The 16,249-nt window shown below is 25.6% G+C and overlaps 3 protein-coding genes across 4 annotated transcripts; all 3 read right to left on the minus strand.

Annotated features, from left to right (window-relative positions):
* Positions 1-539: 539 nt before the first annotated feature.
* LOC105257998 (odorant receptor 49b) lies at positions 540-3,251 on the minus strand. 2 transcript variants are annotated; one of them, XM_025406320.1, is made up of 5 exons: positions 2,821-3,251; positions 1,965-2,159; positions 1,470-1,677; positions 762-917; positions 540-672 (listed from the first exon to the last, which is right to left on the minus strand). In XM_025406320.1, exons 1-5 carry the CDS (start codon positions 3,183-3,185, stop codon positions 625-627), a joined length of 972 nt encoding a protein of 323 aa, XP_025262105.1. In that variant the 5' UTR covers positions 3,186-3,251; the 3' UTR covers positions 540-624. The 2 variants fall into 2 exon arrangements, with proteins under 2 accessions (XP_025262105.1, XP_019885151.2); XM_020029592.2 differs by having other exon boundaries at positions 1,965-2,354.
* Positions 3,252-7,216: 3,965 nt separating this feature from the next.
* Positions 7,217-10,003, minus strand: LOC109610478 (odorant receptor 49b-like). Its single transcript, XM_020029591.2, has 5 exons — positions 9,440-10,003; positions 8,611-9,000; positions 8,104-8,311; positions 7,479-7,634; positions 7,217-7,398 (listed from the first exon to the last, which is right to left on the minus strand). The coding sequence occupies exons 1-5, from the start codon at positions 9,802-9,804 to the stop codon at positions 7,351-7,353; spliced, it is 1,167 nt and encodes a 388-aa protein (XP_019885150.2). The 5' UTR covers positions 9,805-10,003; the 3' UTR covers positions 7,217-7,350.
* A 1,030-nt stretch (positions 10,004-11,033) lies between these two features.
* LOC105257997 (odorant receptor 67a) lies at positions 11,034-13,831 on the minus strand. The gene is made up of 5 exons (XM_011268984.3): positions 13,416-13,831; positions 12,555-12,944; positions 12,046-12,253; positions 11,336-11,491; positions 11,034-11,256 (listed from the first exon to the last, which is right to left on the minus strand). The coding sequence occupies exons 1-5, from the start codon at positions 13,778-13,780 to the stop codon at positions 11,209-11,211; spliced, it is 1,167 nt and encodes a 388-aa protein (XP_011267286.3). The 5' UTR covers positions 13,781-13,831; the 3' UTR covers positions 11,034-11,208.
* Between the last annotated feature and the right edge of the window lie 2,418 nt (positions 13,832-16,249).

Here is a 16,249-nt window from a genome sequence, read left to right on the forward strand (position 1 = left end):
ACAGAAAGTTATTGTTATTTACAACGATACTTCATGTGTATATATCCTTACAATCATAAAGTGAAATAAATGTAATATTGAATAATGACGGGAAAAAGTCTGAAGAAATTCGTTTAAACGCTGTTTCATATATGTTTCATATGTGTTTCATATATATGTGTTTACAATATTACATATAAACATCTCTCCTTTTGTAATTTTATTATAAATTGTCGTGGAACTAATGTTGTTTTTTTTTCCCACTCCATTATTTACTGGATCTCCGCCGTTTTCGATTATTATCTACTAGTTATTAAATATCCTTTCAACTCCAAAGAAATATCTAAGTGACGTCTAAGATATATATATATATATATATATATATATATATATATATAATTTTAAATTTAACTAATGAAATTGAATTAAAACTTAAATGAAAAAGAAAGATCATAAAATGTTTGAAAGAATGATATAATTAAGATTAAATGAGTATACAATTAATTATTTATTTTCATTTTTTTATTAATTATTTATTTTTATCCTTTTTTATATTAAAACACACGATCATTATTTAAATAGACAATATACATGAAGAAATCTCATTACATGAAATTTTGTGCATTCCTGGTATTTTCGTTCCATTTAAGAGTCTTTTAAGAAATTATACGCCGAATAGGATAGTTTGAGAATCTACATAGAACAGAAGAGATGACTCACTTATTAGGTCATTGCTAAAATTTTAATTAACATTAATTTTATTTAATTTCGATAATACTAACGCTCATAAAAGATTCGGTGCTTAAAGTAACTATGTAACCACTTGATATTTTAACAGGTTTGCTAGCACGCATCATTATAATCATAAGATCTTTCATTACTCGGATTCTTAATGTCGTCCAATCCATCTCATAAATAGCAGTGCTAACATCGATACTCTATAAATTAATCAAACATTAATAATTAGCTAATACATGTGCTAATTAATAATTTTGTTATGTATTGCTGAAATTATTTTCCTCATTTCCATTCCTCTTTTAATTGCTAAATATTTGTTGTTCAATTAATGTTTAATGTTCAATATTACGTATTTATTAAACAGTTATTATCGCTAATTAGAGTGAAACAAGTGAGTTTTAAAACTTTAATAATTAAGAATATCTGCTCTTACAATTAGATAATTCAATCGTTTATCTGAGCAAAAAATGAATTTGTGTTTAAAATTAATAATTAAAGAAAAGATTATAAAATGTATGGCATAAATAATTGTAATTTCAGATAATCACTTTAATTTGATGTACTATATATTCTGTATACTATATATTCTCTATAACTGAGGACTGGAGAATTATTATATATTCTAACTCTAAGAATTAAGATAGAATATATATCTTCCAATGCGTTAAAAAAAATAGAAAATAAAAATAAACATAAATGTGGTTATGCATCAATATATCAATATATCAGGCTAAATGTCAATAAACTCCTACCTTTAATGACACCTCGTTGCCATACCAGCAATAAAGAAATATTTGCGTGAGCATAGAGCACAAATAAGAAAATGTGTATGCAAAGTCCAGGGTAAATAATGACTTCATTGCAGACAGTTTGTAAATGCTCATGCAGAGAACTAAAGAGATGAAGGAAAATTGGACGAATATCATCATTGTAAAAGTTGCATTGACCATGTACGCAAATCTGCAGTTTTATATGGATTATTTTCTATTATTGTTTCTATAAAATATTAAATAATTTATTTCGTATATTATAAGTTATGTTAACTAATTAAATCAAGTAGATAAGTTAAGTAGCACGGTAATATTCAATTGATAGATTTAATAGCTATTAACCGTATAAAAAAATAATTAACAAATTATAAAAAATGATAATTCTCTTTATTTATTTTTATTATTGTAAAACTAAAAAATTTATAATTATAAAAAATTTTTAAAAATTCTCGTTTTATCTTTTTAATTGTCACTCACTTATACACATATAAATGATGATATATCAGATCGCGAATGATGGTCTTCTCGCGTACTACCAGATCTTCGTCTGATTTACTATTCTTCTCCGCTTCCATTAACAACGTCGGTAACATATGAGCGCGATGACACAGAATTTCGAATTGAGCGCAGATCTGGATCATCATACCGGAAATTAGAGTTTCGTGTGCGACACTGGAATTTGCGCATAACATCAAAGTCACGCATTGGAATATCAACATAGGCAAGAAGACATATATTGATGATAGATCAAAAGGCGCCCAATTGTACACAGGCAAACTGCGCGTCTTCAAAAATGTATGAAATTGCGCAAAAGTCGCGAATATTGCGCAGGATTCATTAAGGATCTCGCAGAGGATTGTAAGCTGTCTACAAATTTATAAATTATCTGTTAAAATAAATGTAAAAAAGAAAGAAATATATATCATATATATATATCAAATTTTCTTAAGTTATTAGAAACGAATATTTAAATAAATTACTTATAAATTAATTAAAGTATATTTTTTTGTTGAAACTTCTTATATTACACAATATCACTTTATTTTACAAAGATAATAATTATTATAAAATAAATAAAAAAAGAAGGAAATCTATCTTTATAGAATCGAAAGAAGAGGTATTCTATCTTTATAGAACCGAAAGAATTATCTTCCAATCAAAATAAATTATGTATGATTATGCTTTTAAAAAATTATTTTATGAATAAAAGCAAAGAACAATAATAAAGAAAAGAAAAAAATCCGTTTTATTTTTGTCCGGCAACATGCAAGTGTATGAAAACTACTCGCAATTAATAAATAATTTTGCTATAATGTAATTAATAATTACATACCTAGCGTGTCGATCAAATTTCTTTTTTATCAGTATCTCTTCTATATCTCTGGGAATACAATTGTCTTTCAACAGCATCATGTCCAGATTAATAATCTTTTCACGACGTATAAAAAGATGCACAATTTTGCAGGAAACGCCGAAGACCGAAAGAAATAGATAACATTTGTCTATGAATTCGTCCAGGCTCGCCGATAAAACAAAAGTGTCAACTATACCATAAAACACGAACGACTGCAGTAAAATAAACATAAAAACCGAATAAGTATTGTACATCCAATATTTCAATGAATTGACAGGAAAATGCACTGGTCGCCAATAACCGGTATAAGATAATAGAGCAAATGACACTGGAAGTATATGCATTATTCTAGTCTGCGATAGCTCCCTATTCTTCAATTATCATTGTATATATCGTTTATTTTTTAATAATAGCTTTATAAAAAGAAATTGTACATCGTTGTTGTTGTTATCGTAGATAAATACTTTTTATTTCAAGACGGATAAATTTTCAAAATATTAAATGTCAAAGAGTTTCTAAGCACTAAAAGAGTTTCTCGCAGCAAAAGAGGCGATCGAAAGAGACGATTACGTATCCGTCAATACGTAACTGACAATAATATTCTAGCATAACGAACTCTTTCTTTCCGCACATATGTTTATCATTTATGTCTCCCGCAGTAATAATTTCAATAATGATACAGTAAGAAGTACACTACAATAATACCTTTATTACTAATAGTACATTATTATCTCATACGTACAGACATTTCAATCTCCTGTATAATATATATAATAATTATATCTACAATTATAACTTGCAGCTAAACAAATTATTCAGCTACAAAGTTACTTTTACAAATTATAACATAATTATTTATAATACTTTAGAAAAAAATTGGATTAAGGAAAGGATTAAAAAAAAAAGAAATTTTATTGAGTATATATATTTCTTTACATTTTATAATTGCACACAAACTGTCCTTTGCCATTACAATTCTTAAAATATAAAAGAAACGTTCTACACTAGTTGTTCTACAGTTATGACATTTATGATATAAAAGCAAACATTTTTTTGCGAATTTGATATTCGAATGAATGTAGTATATAATTCATTTTACAAAATTATAAAAAGTGTGTGTGCAAAATTCAATATCCCAATTAAGGAAAAATTGAAAATATTTAATTTGTTAAGTGTGAATAGTATTATAGAGGAAATAACTTTATTAATACATATATAAAGAATTTTGAACAATTTAAGAAAACGGAATTTAAAAAAAAAACATATTATAATAAGTAAACAAAAAGAAATAAGAAGAAAGAAATAAATCTAAAAATCTATGATAATAATGAAAGATAATGAATAATTATTTATTATTTTATTCACGCTTTATTTGTAGAACTAATGCACAAATTCATTTCTAATCCAAGTTTATATCATTTATGAAAGATTTATTTAAATAAAAGGAATTTTTTTATTTAATAAAAATTTAAAGAAACATGTATTTTATTTTTATATAATATTGTTGATAATATATATATTATTGTGTTATATATAATAAACGCGATACGTGATTTATTGAAAAATCATGCAAAATTGACGTGATTGTATTAGCTTTACATTTTGATTAATATAAGACAGATCACACATCAGATGTTCGCAGAAATATTTTATTGTGCAATAAGTTGATCAAATAAAATTACATAAACAATCACAATTATTTTTTACAGATTCTTCAATGAGGATAAAAATCCGAATCATCCCACGCGCTCGTTATCACCTCTTCTCTCTACCACTTATCGAAACGCGACGCACCGCATGCCATGTCTATCGTTTTGTATATAAAACAGACATCGGATATGCACTTTAACTCCATATCGTCGTTCTATCAACAGCAATCGAAGCTTTTAAGCACTGCGATTTGTGTTCTCTATATAGCAAATCGATTGCTCGCGCTTTTTCTCTTTCTATATTTTCGACCAATTTTTCGAAACGATCATTGTTTCGCCGCCATTAATAAGTTTGCTTTTTTCAGCTAAACTTTTTACATTTCTCGTTTTTTGTTTTTTTCCTTTCAAACTTTTAAATATGCAGGGTGCTTCACAATCTTCGTACAATATTTTAATAACTTACATTCTAAAGGTAAAATCAAATCAAAAATTCTAATGAAAATATCGAAGCTACAATAATTTTTGAATTATTAATAAACATTAAAAAACAACAAAGTAAAAAAAAGCTATTAAATTTTTTAAATAACGCAGTAATTAGAGCGCAATAAAAATTGTAATTTCCAATAATACAACAAATTAAAAATTATAAAACGCTATAACGTCACTTGATCAAAGTTTGCCAATAATATTATGTAAAATTCATGTATTAAAGTCTATAATTTCGCTTACATATACCGATCTATTATTTGTTAATTTTTACAAGATAGTCAGCAAATAAATTCATTTTTACACAAATATTTTACTGACCAAAATATAATAAGTCTCGTTTCTTAAATGTGTGTAAAAATGTTAGGTTTATAATTCTATTTAAATATAACAATTAATCGTGGACGTACATTAAATTGTTATTTAATAAAAGATTAAGTATTTTACATACAACATTTATAACTCATTAATTAGCTGATCATTTATATAGCACGCATAAGAAACAATAAAATCAGTTGTGCAGTAAAAATTAGTATTACCTAATTTATAAAAAATCAATAGATACATGCATTTGTATAATCACGAATCTAAACGTGCGAATTCTACGCAATATTCTTAATAAATTTTAATCATTTATAACGAAAAAACTATTGTAATCTCAAAATTTTTGTACAAAAACTTTTTGATTCTATTTTGTCTCCAGAATAAGCTATTAAAATAAGACACTGTTTATCCCTCTCATTCTGTTCTGTTCTATTTTAACTAAAAAATACAAATTTAATATTTTCAGAGATCAATGTCACATATCACTGTGCTTTCATTCTCGAAACAATGATTCCTTTGTATGTAGGATTCCAAATATGCAAGGGATTCGAAGCAACGATTATTACGCATCAATCTCACACACAATACTTTTTCCACGTAATATAGCAAAAATTTTGGCAAAAAATTTCACGAATAGTGGAGATATAAACTTTATTCACTCATACCAATTTAACATCGAACTTATCCCATAATCGCGTTGCAAATCCGATTATTCCGCAAATTCACATCAAATCGAATAGTTTTATGATACAAATTTTTCAAGTGACATGTCCATTTACTTGTTGCTCTTTCGATGAGATAGGATCTTCAATAATTGGCATACATGTGTTTAATGTTAATGCTTTCTGCGTATATATGAAAAACACCTCATCACACGAAGCACCTTTTTATAATATTCCAATTTCGAATAATACACGACACTGCGATTTCACCGACACGAAGAATCACACGTGTGTAATGATATTATATTTGTGTCATATGACAAATTTTTTAAACATATTGATTAACTGCAGAATAAAAAATTTCTAAAAACTCAAAAAATTATTATCCTGCAACCAATCAATATTCTTGAGAAATTTGTTGTACAATAAATGTAATAAAGGTCTAAGAAGAGAATCATCCCGAACAACGCTAGAATGTAAATAGAACGAGCTTCGCGAACAATCGCAAGCAAACTGACAGTGACAATAAGTGAAGGAAGAATCGAAGTTACCACCGAGTAATTCCCCCACTCCTTTCCTTAACTAATGCACGATGTTGTATAGGTAGCTAGACAGATAAGTAAATATAGGTAAGTGAATAAATATGCTGTACGAAACATTCCAGGCAATATTTTTACGAAAATAGCCAAAACAATTTTTGTGTACACCAGGATAATTTTTTCAAAGCCAGCTCTTTGGAAGCAAAATAATTTCAGATTGTCAATTATATCTTCTATATGTTTTTGAAAGAACGTTTTGTGTACTCTCTAGAATTATAAATATGAAAAATTTGCTAAATTTGAAAGTACACTAAACAATAGTTATTATTAGTATTTTGCTTCTTCATACACCAGTTCAAGAACGTATCGCAATTAAAATCGAAAAATGTTCTCTAAATATTAATATACCTCATTTGCTTATCGCATGGTACTTCATTTTCCCATATAAAATTTTGCTAAATTTTCGGAATATAATATGATGCATGATGCATAATTATATAAAACCAAATTTTTTGGCAAAATTATTATATAAAAAAATAGTGCAAAATATAACCTATTATTCCATTTATAATTACAATTTTTATTCAAATGTAAATATTTTAAATTAAATCAATTAAATTAAATCAATTGGGCTAAAATTTAAGCAAAAGATGATAAAATTTCTGAAAAAATATCGTAATTAAAATTAAACAATTATATAATTAATTATTTTTTTACTAATGATTTATTCCTCTACTTTCTATGTCAGAATACATGAACATTACCTAAATATAGATGATATACGTGAAGAAATCATAATATAACTGACAATGAAACTCTGTGCATTCAGTCTGATACTTTCGTTTCATTTCAAGAGTCTTTTAAGAAATGATACGTCGAATAAGATATTTTGAGAATCTGCATGAAAAAAATGATCGCCCATTATATAATCAATATTAGAATTTTAATAATAATTTTATCTAATTTCGATAACTAACGCTCATAAAGGATTCGGTGCTTAATATAACTATGTAGCCACTTGACATTTTAACAGGTGTGCCGGCACGCATCATTATTACCATAAGATCTTTCATTACTCGAACTCTTAATGTCGTCCAATCCATCTCATAAATAGCAGTGCTGACGTCGATACTCTATGAGAAAATAATTAAGACAATCATTATTAAATAACTAATGTACCAATAATAATTTTGGCGTAATATTATTTCTGAAATCATTTCCTCTCCTCTTTTAGCTATTAAATATTTGCTTAATGTCCAATCTTATATATTAATTAAACAGTTATTACTAATTAAATATAGGCAATTAGCATAAAACAAATGAGTTTGAAATATTAAGGAATATTTATTACTAGATAACTCAATCGTTTCTCTGAGGAAAAAATAAATTTGTAATTATTAAAGAAAAATGAATTTGTAATAATTAAAAAAAAGTATTAAGAATGACAACATCACTGATAAATAATTATTATATTTCATAATTTAATTTAAAATATGTTCTAATTGAGTACTGATACAACTATGTCTTCCTGTGCGTTTTAAAAAACATAGAAAATAAACATACATGTGGTTATATCAACAGTCTAAAAATGCAAGCTTCTACCTTTAATGTCACCTCGTTGCCATACCAGCAATAAAGAAATATTTGCATGAGCATGGAGCAGAGATAAGAAAATGTGTGTGCAAAGTCAAGGGTAAATAATGATGTTATTGTAGATAGTTTGTAGACGCTCATGCAGAGAACTAAAGAGATGAGGGAAAATTGGACGAATATCATCATGGTAAAAGCTGCATTAACTGTATGCGCAAATCTGCAGTTTTACATATATAATAGAATTTCTGTTATTATTTCTATAACTTAATTAATTTATTCTGTACATAGAGTTAAGTAAATTAATTAAAACAAATGGAAAAATTAGCATGATAGCATTGGATAAACTTTAGTTATTAATCGAGTAAAAAATTAATTAATAAATTATTTTGAAAAATGACTCTCTTTGAATATTTTTATCATTAAAAAACTAAAAATTGTTATAATTGTAAAGAATTTCTTAAAATTTTTATTTCTATCTGTTTAATTACAATTTCTATCTTTTTAATTGCCACTCACTTATAAATGTACAAATGATGATATATTAGATCGCGAATGAGTGTCTTCTCGCGTGCTGCCAGATCTTCGTCTGATTTACTTTTCTTCTCAGCATTCATCAACAATGCTGGCAATATATGAGCGCGATGGCACAAAATTTCGAATTGAGCGCAGGCCTGGATCATCATACCGGCAATTAGAGTCTCGTGTGCGACACTGGAATTTGCGCATAACATCAAAGCCACACATTGGAATATCAACGTAGGTAAGAAAACATATATTGATGAAAGATCGAAAGGCGCCCAGTTGAACACAGGCAAGTTGCGCATCTTCAAAAATGTGTAAAATTGCGCGAAAGTCGCGAATATTGCAGTGAACTCATTAAGGATCTCGCAGCCGATTGTAAGCTGTCTATAAATTTATAAATTATCTATTACAATAAATCTAACAAAATTTGTAAATAGATATGGACTAAATTTTCTCTCTTACGTTATTGAAAATAAATATTTATATAAATTACTTGAAAATTACCTAAAATATATTTCTTTAATTTAACTTTGTGTATTATAATATATAATATAATACTATGTGTAATATCGCTTTATTATAGCAAAGAAAATAATTATTATAAGATGAAGAAAGAAAGAGAGAAAAGAGAGAATCGAAAGAATTATCTTCCAGTCAAAATAAATTATGTATGATTATGCTTTTAAGAAATTATTTTATAAATAAAAGCAAAAGTGAAAAAGACAAAAAAAATTCGTTCGTTTTGTCCGATAACATGTAAATGAGTGACAATTATTCGCAATTAATAATTAATTTCGTCATAATGTAATTAATAATTACATACCTTACGTGCCGATCAAATTTCTTTTTTATCAGTGTCTCTTCTATATCTCGAGGAATACAATTATCCTTCAATAACATCTTGTCCAAATCAATGATCTTCTTCCGACGTATGAAGAGATGCATAACTTTGCAGAAAATGCCAAAAATAGTTAGAAATATATAACATTTATCTATAAATTCCTCCAGGCTCGCCGATAAAACAAAAGTGTCAACTATACCACAAAACACGAACGACTGCAGTAAAATAAACATAAAAACCGAATAAGTATTGTACATCCAATATTTCAATGAATTGACAGGAAAATGCACTGGTCGCCAATAACCGGTATAAGATAACAGAGCAAATGATACTGGAAGTATATGCATTATTCTAGTCTATAGCAACTCTCTATTGTTCGATTATCATTGCATATATCAAGTTTGTTTTTTTAATAATAGCTTTCAAAAGAAATTGTATCGTTGTTATTGTAGGTAAATACTTTTGTCTCAATACGGAAAAATTTTCAGAATATTAAAAGTCAGAAAGAAAAGAATTTCTCGCAGCAAAGAGACGGTTGAAAGAGGCGATTTCTATACGTTACAATAATTTTCCAATACAATGGACTTTCCTCCCACGTGTATATTTATCATTTATGTCTCCCACGATAATAATTTCAATAATAATACAGCGAGAGATATGCTAATAGTAGATACTAATACTAGATATTGCGAAATACACTAAGAATACGTATATTACTAATAGTATATTATTATCCCATACGCGCAGACATTACAATCTCCTATATAATATATAACAATTATATCTACTGTTGCACATTGCAGTTAAAGAAATTATTCAACTATAAAGTTACTTCCTATAATTATTTATAGTTATAATAGTTTAGAAAAAATGAGATTGAGGAAAGAATTTAGAAGAAAAAGAACGAAATTTTATCATTGTTTTCATTTTACAAACACAAATTATCTTTGTCATCATAATATATATTTTAGTTCTTAATATAAATGAAAATGTTCTACACAGAAGAATTTATTCTACAAATGTAATATACAGTGTAAAAAAGTTTTTTTGCGATCTAAAATGAAATTCAAGTAAATATAATATACACATAAACAGAGTGTCTCATTTTAATTACCGCGAATATTTCTTAAATAACGCATTTTCGTGGAAAATGTTTCAGATAAAAGTTGTAGGGTTTGGAGGAAGAAAAAAGATAGAGATATTAGTTTGTTCTCAAATACAGATGCTAAAGCCATATAAAGATTAATTCTTTTTAATGGATTTATCCTAAATTTGTTTATATCCTCGATTCTTTATCGCGTGTAGCACTTCTTATACAATATGTTAAATTGTTGTTAAATTATTTTAGGACTAAATTCTTTCGCAATTTTATATTAGTTATTATATAAAAAAACATAAGAGAGAAATAGTGCAATATACACATCTTATTATATATTATTTATAATTAAAAAATTTTAATTTAATTAAAATTTTTTAATTTAATTTAATAATTTAATTTAATTTAATTTAATAAAAATTATTTTAAATTTAATTAATTAAATTGAATTAAAATATAAATGAAGGATAGATATGCGTCTTAAAATTTCTGAAAAAATGGCATGATTAAAGTTGAATGATTGTACAATTGATTATTTATTTTTATCTTGTTAGAGAACACATGAGTATTTAAATGTAGACGATATACGTGAATATACGTGAAGAAATTATAATACGTGAAACTCTGTGCAGGCGATCTGGTATTTTGGTTTTATTTAAGAGTCTTTTAAGAAATTATACGTCGAATAGGATATTTTGAGAATCTGCACAAAAGAGATGACTCACTTATTAAATTGCCACTGCTAGAATTTTAATATTAATTTTATAATGTTGAATACTAACGCTCATAAAGGATTCAGTGCTTAAGGTAACTATGTAGCCAGTCGATATTTTGACAGGTTTGCTGGCACGCATCATTATTATCATAAGATCTTTCATTACTCGGACTCTTAATTTCGTAAAATCCATCTCATAAATAGCAGTGCTGACGTCGATACTCTATGAAAAATTAATTAAAACAATCATTATTAAATGATACCAATAATAATTTTGACGTAATATTATTTCTGAAATCATCTTCTTTATTTTCTTCTCTCTTTTATTGCTAAGTATTTATTGTTTAATGTTCAATTTTACATACTTATTAAAGTACTAATTATTATGCATTTAGAAATAAATTTGGAAAACTAAGACATATCTACTGCTAGATAATTTAATCATTTGTGTAAAGAAGAAGTGAATTTGTGTTTAGAATAATAAAAGAATTAAGATAAATAAAAGAATAAATATTTTTTTTTCATTGATAATAAAAATGGTATTTACTTTAATTAATAATTAAATATAAGATAGAAAATATTAAAATTTAGAATATATCAATAGTGAGTAATTGTAAGTGAGTAATTGTATATTTTATAATAACTTTAATTTGAAAAATATATTCTAATTGAGAATTGATAGCATTATGTCTTCCTATACTAAAAGAATAAAAAAGAATAGATAAATAAAGATAGATGCAGTTATGCATCAATTTAAAAATCTCAACAAATTTTTACCTTTAATATCACCTCATTGCCAAACCAGCAATAAAGAAATATTTGCACTAGCATAGAGCACAGATAAGAAAATTTGTGTGCAAAGTTGAGGGTAAATAATGACGTAATTGTAGATAGTTTGTAAACACTCATGCAGAGGACTAAGGAGATGATGGAAAATTGAATGAACATCATCGTTGTAAAAGTTGCATTAACCATGTGTGCAAATCTGCATATTTTTAATGAGTTTCTATTATTATTTCTATATATTATTAAATAATTTATTCCATGTATAAAAAAATTATGTATAACATGTATAAGTAAACTAATTAAAATAAGTGAATAAATTAAATAGCTCGATATTACTTATCGATAAACTTGATAGTTATTAATCTCGTAAAAAAATAATTAACAAAAACTATTTAAAAAATCATAACTCTTTTTGCATATTTTTATTGTTGAAAAACTAACAAATTTATAATTATGAAGGATTAAAATTCTCATTTCTATCTCTTAATTTAAATACTCACTTATAAACGTATAGATGATGATATATCAGATCGCGAATGATAGTTTTCTCTCGTGTTATCAGGTCTTCGTCTGACTTACTATTCTTCTCCGCTTCCATCAGCAACGTCGGCAATATACGAGCGCGATGACACAGAATTTCGAATTGAGCGCAGATTTGGATCATCATACCAGAAGTTAGAGTCTCGTGTGCGACACTGGAATTTGCGCATAACATCAAAGCCACACATTGGAATATCAACATAGGCAAGAAGACATATATTGATGATAAATCGAAAGGCGCCCAATTATACACAGGCAAGCTGCGTGTCTTTAAAAGTATATAAAATTGAGCAAGAGTTCCGAACATTGCGCTGCTCTCATTGAAGATTTCACAGGCGATTGTAAGCCGGCTATAAATTTATAAATTATCTATTAAAATAAATCTAAAAGATATATTTATAAATACATATGTATATAGGATGTACGATAATTTTTAACATTCTGGAATAAGTGTGAAGGTAGGTCGATATCGTAAGGTCAAGTTTTCTTAAATTTTTGAAAGCAAATATTTTATAAAATTAAAATTTTAAATTAATTAAAAATTACAAAACACATTTTTTTTTAAATTTAAACATTGTGTATTACACAATAACGCCTTATTTCAAGGAAGACAATTATTATAAAATAAAGAAAGGAGAGGAAAAATCGAAAAAATATTCCAGTCAGAGTAAATAATGTATGAGATTTAAAAAAATTATTTTGTGAATAAAAGTAAGAATGAAAAAAACGATAAAGAAAAAATTGATTCGTCCGGCAATATGTAAATGAAAATTATTTATAATTAATAAAAAATTTTGCTAATCTATTTAATAATTATATACCTTATGTATCGATCAAATTTTTCTCGGATCAATATCTCTTCTATATTTCTGGGAACACAATTATCTTCCAATAGCATCTTGTCCAATTCGATGATCTTTCCACGACATATAAAGACATGAATGACTTTGCAGGACACGCCCAAGATTGTAAGAAACAGATAACATTTGTTCACGAATTCCGGTAAGCTCGCCGATAAAATAAAAGTGTCAACTATACCGTAGAATACGAACAACTGCAGTAAAAGAAACATAAATGCGGAGTAAATATTATACATCCGATATTTCAATGAATTGACAGGAAAATGCACCGGTCGCCAATAACCACTATAAGTGAACAAAGCAAATGGCATCGGAAGTATATGCATTATTCTTGCCTGCGACAGCTCCCTACCTCAATTATCATGAATATACCAAGTTTTTTAATAATAGCTTTTTTATTTTAAAAAAATTGTATAATATTTATTATTGTAAAAAAATATTTTTGTCTTAAGAGGAAAAAATTTTCAAAATATTAAAAATCAAAAATAAAGATGGGTTCTCGCAGCAAAGGAGCGATCGAAAGAGACGACTTGTATACGTTAACGACAATAATTTTCTAATATAACGCATTTTCTTCTACACGTATATTCATTGCTTACTTTTCTTATGATAAAAATTTCTATACAACGAGACATAGATATACTATTAATGGTACATTATTATCCCGTACGCGCAGCCATCACATTACAATGTTCTGCATGTTATATAAAAATTATCTCTACACATTGCAGCTAAACAAATTATTCATTTAAAGTTGCTCTTACAAGTTGTAACATAATTATTTATAATAGTTCGGAAAAAATTGAATAGGAGGAAAAATTTACAATTAGATCGGAGAGACAGCAAAATTACATCGAGTAATATTTCTTTTCATTTTACAATTACAAACCGTCCGTTGCCTTTAGTTCTTAAATATGTAAATATATGAAATAAAATGTTCTACTTACACAAAGTATTCTACAAGTGTAGGATGCAAGGGCAAATTTATTTTGAGCTCAAAAATCAAATCTAAGTAAGTATATAGAGATTCTTTTTATACATTACAATAATGTATATGCAAAATATAATACTAAATTAATAATTTTTGGAGAAAAAATAACTAACTTTATTAATATATAAATACATTTATTTATGCATACTTTATATTTATTTATATTTATATTTATTTATATTATATTTATTTGTACACAGAATATTAATTTCTGCACAAAATTAGGAAAATAAAAAACTGCATAAATATATTGTGCTATATAAAATTATGTAGATTATAATTTATTATTTGTTATTATTTTTTTATTATTTGTAGAATCTATATATAAATTTATTTCTAATCCACAAGTTTATTTTTATTTATGAAAGATGCTTATAAAAATAAAAAAAAGTTTATTTAATAAAGATTTAAATAAACATTTTATATAATACATTATTATTATTTTATATAATACATGTGTATTATTGAGTTATAATAAATATGACACGTAGCCTATTGAAGAATCATGTAAAATTTGACGTGAAATATTAACTTTAAATTTTAATAAATATTATATATAGAAATATTAACTTTATATTTTAATAAATAAAATTTTGGTTAAAATATTTCATTATGCGACATGCTGAAATAAAACGTTTACAAACAAAAGTAAAGTCTTTTTTTATATTATTTTTTACATTAATGTTATTATACCGAACGATGTATCATATTTTATATTAATCACATATCATTAAAATTTCACAAACAGATTGTGTCTCTATTAATTTCCTTACAAATATCTATCACAGCCTTAACAATATAAATTTAAAAAGTAAATTCTTCTTAATGTGGATAATTAAAATAAATAATAATTAAGAGATTAAATTGCTCTATGTGTGAAACATAAATTCACTTTGTGACAAATAAGAGCAAGATAAGTAGTGCGATAAGTTCATCAAAAATAAATAAGTTAATAAACTTGATGCTTTTATTACAAGAATTAAAAAATTCACTTAATTTTTTATCTTTTACACTTTATATGCATATAATAGAATTTATTCTTTTTATTGTAAAAAATTTAATGTAGAAAATTATACTAAATTTTCTATACAAAATATATATATATATATATATATATATATATATATTTTATTTTATTTTTATTAAAAAAAACTATTTTAATCTTTGAAATTGTTTTATCAAAAATAATTAAATTTATTAAGATTTTTTTTTCTTTATATATTCTGTACATCAAGAAATACATATAAAATGCACACATATACATATATATACATATATATATATATACATATATATATATATATATATATATATATATATATATACATAAGATATACACATATATATATAAGATATTATATAAATACAAAAGTATTTCAAACCATATATATGCATAGTATTTGCTAGAATAAAAAAAAATCATGAGCAACTAATAAAATATATAATTAAATTTACACATGAGATATATTTCTAATTTATGAATATATTATGATCGAAACGAACTTTTACCGATAGTTTTGAACAATGATTGTGACTACATATACCTAACTTATAAGGCTGTGTAGATGGCGGTATTAAATAAAGCTTAGTAAGCATTCCACGAAAAACGTCTAGATAACCGCTCTCAGGCTTCACTTTGATAGCACACCTTTACAAGTTTCAAAATAATTATAACAAAGAATCCATAATTTCCGACTGTCGGTAAAATTTTAACTATTTACATCATAGAAGAAAGCCAATTTTAATTTTAATTTTCTTTCTCGAACTTAAAAAAATATATATTAAATTTGTAATATAATAAAAT

The sequence above is a fragment of the Camponotus floridanus genome, unplaced genomic scaffold, assembly GCF_003227725.1.
Source record: "Camponotus floridanus strain SB8 unplaced genomic scaffold, Cflo_v7.5 scaffold14, whole genome shotgun sequence".
In the NCBI taxonomy this organism is placed as follows: Eukaryota; Metazoa; Arthropoda; class Insecta; order Hymenoptera; family Formicidae; genus Camponotus; species Camponotus floridanus.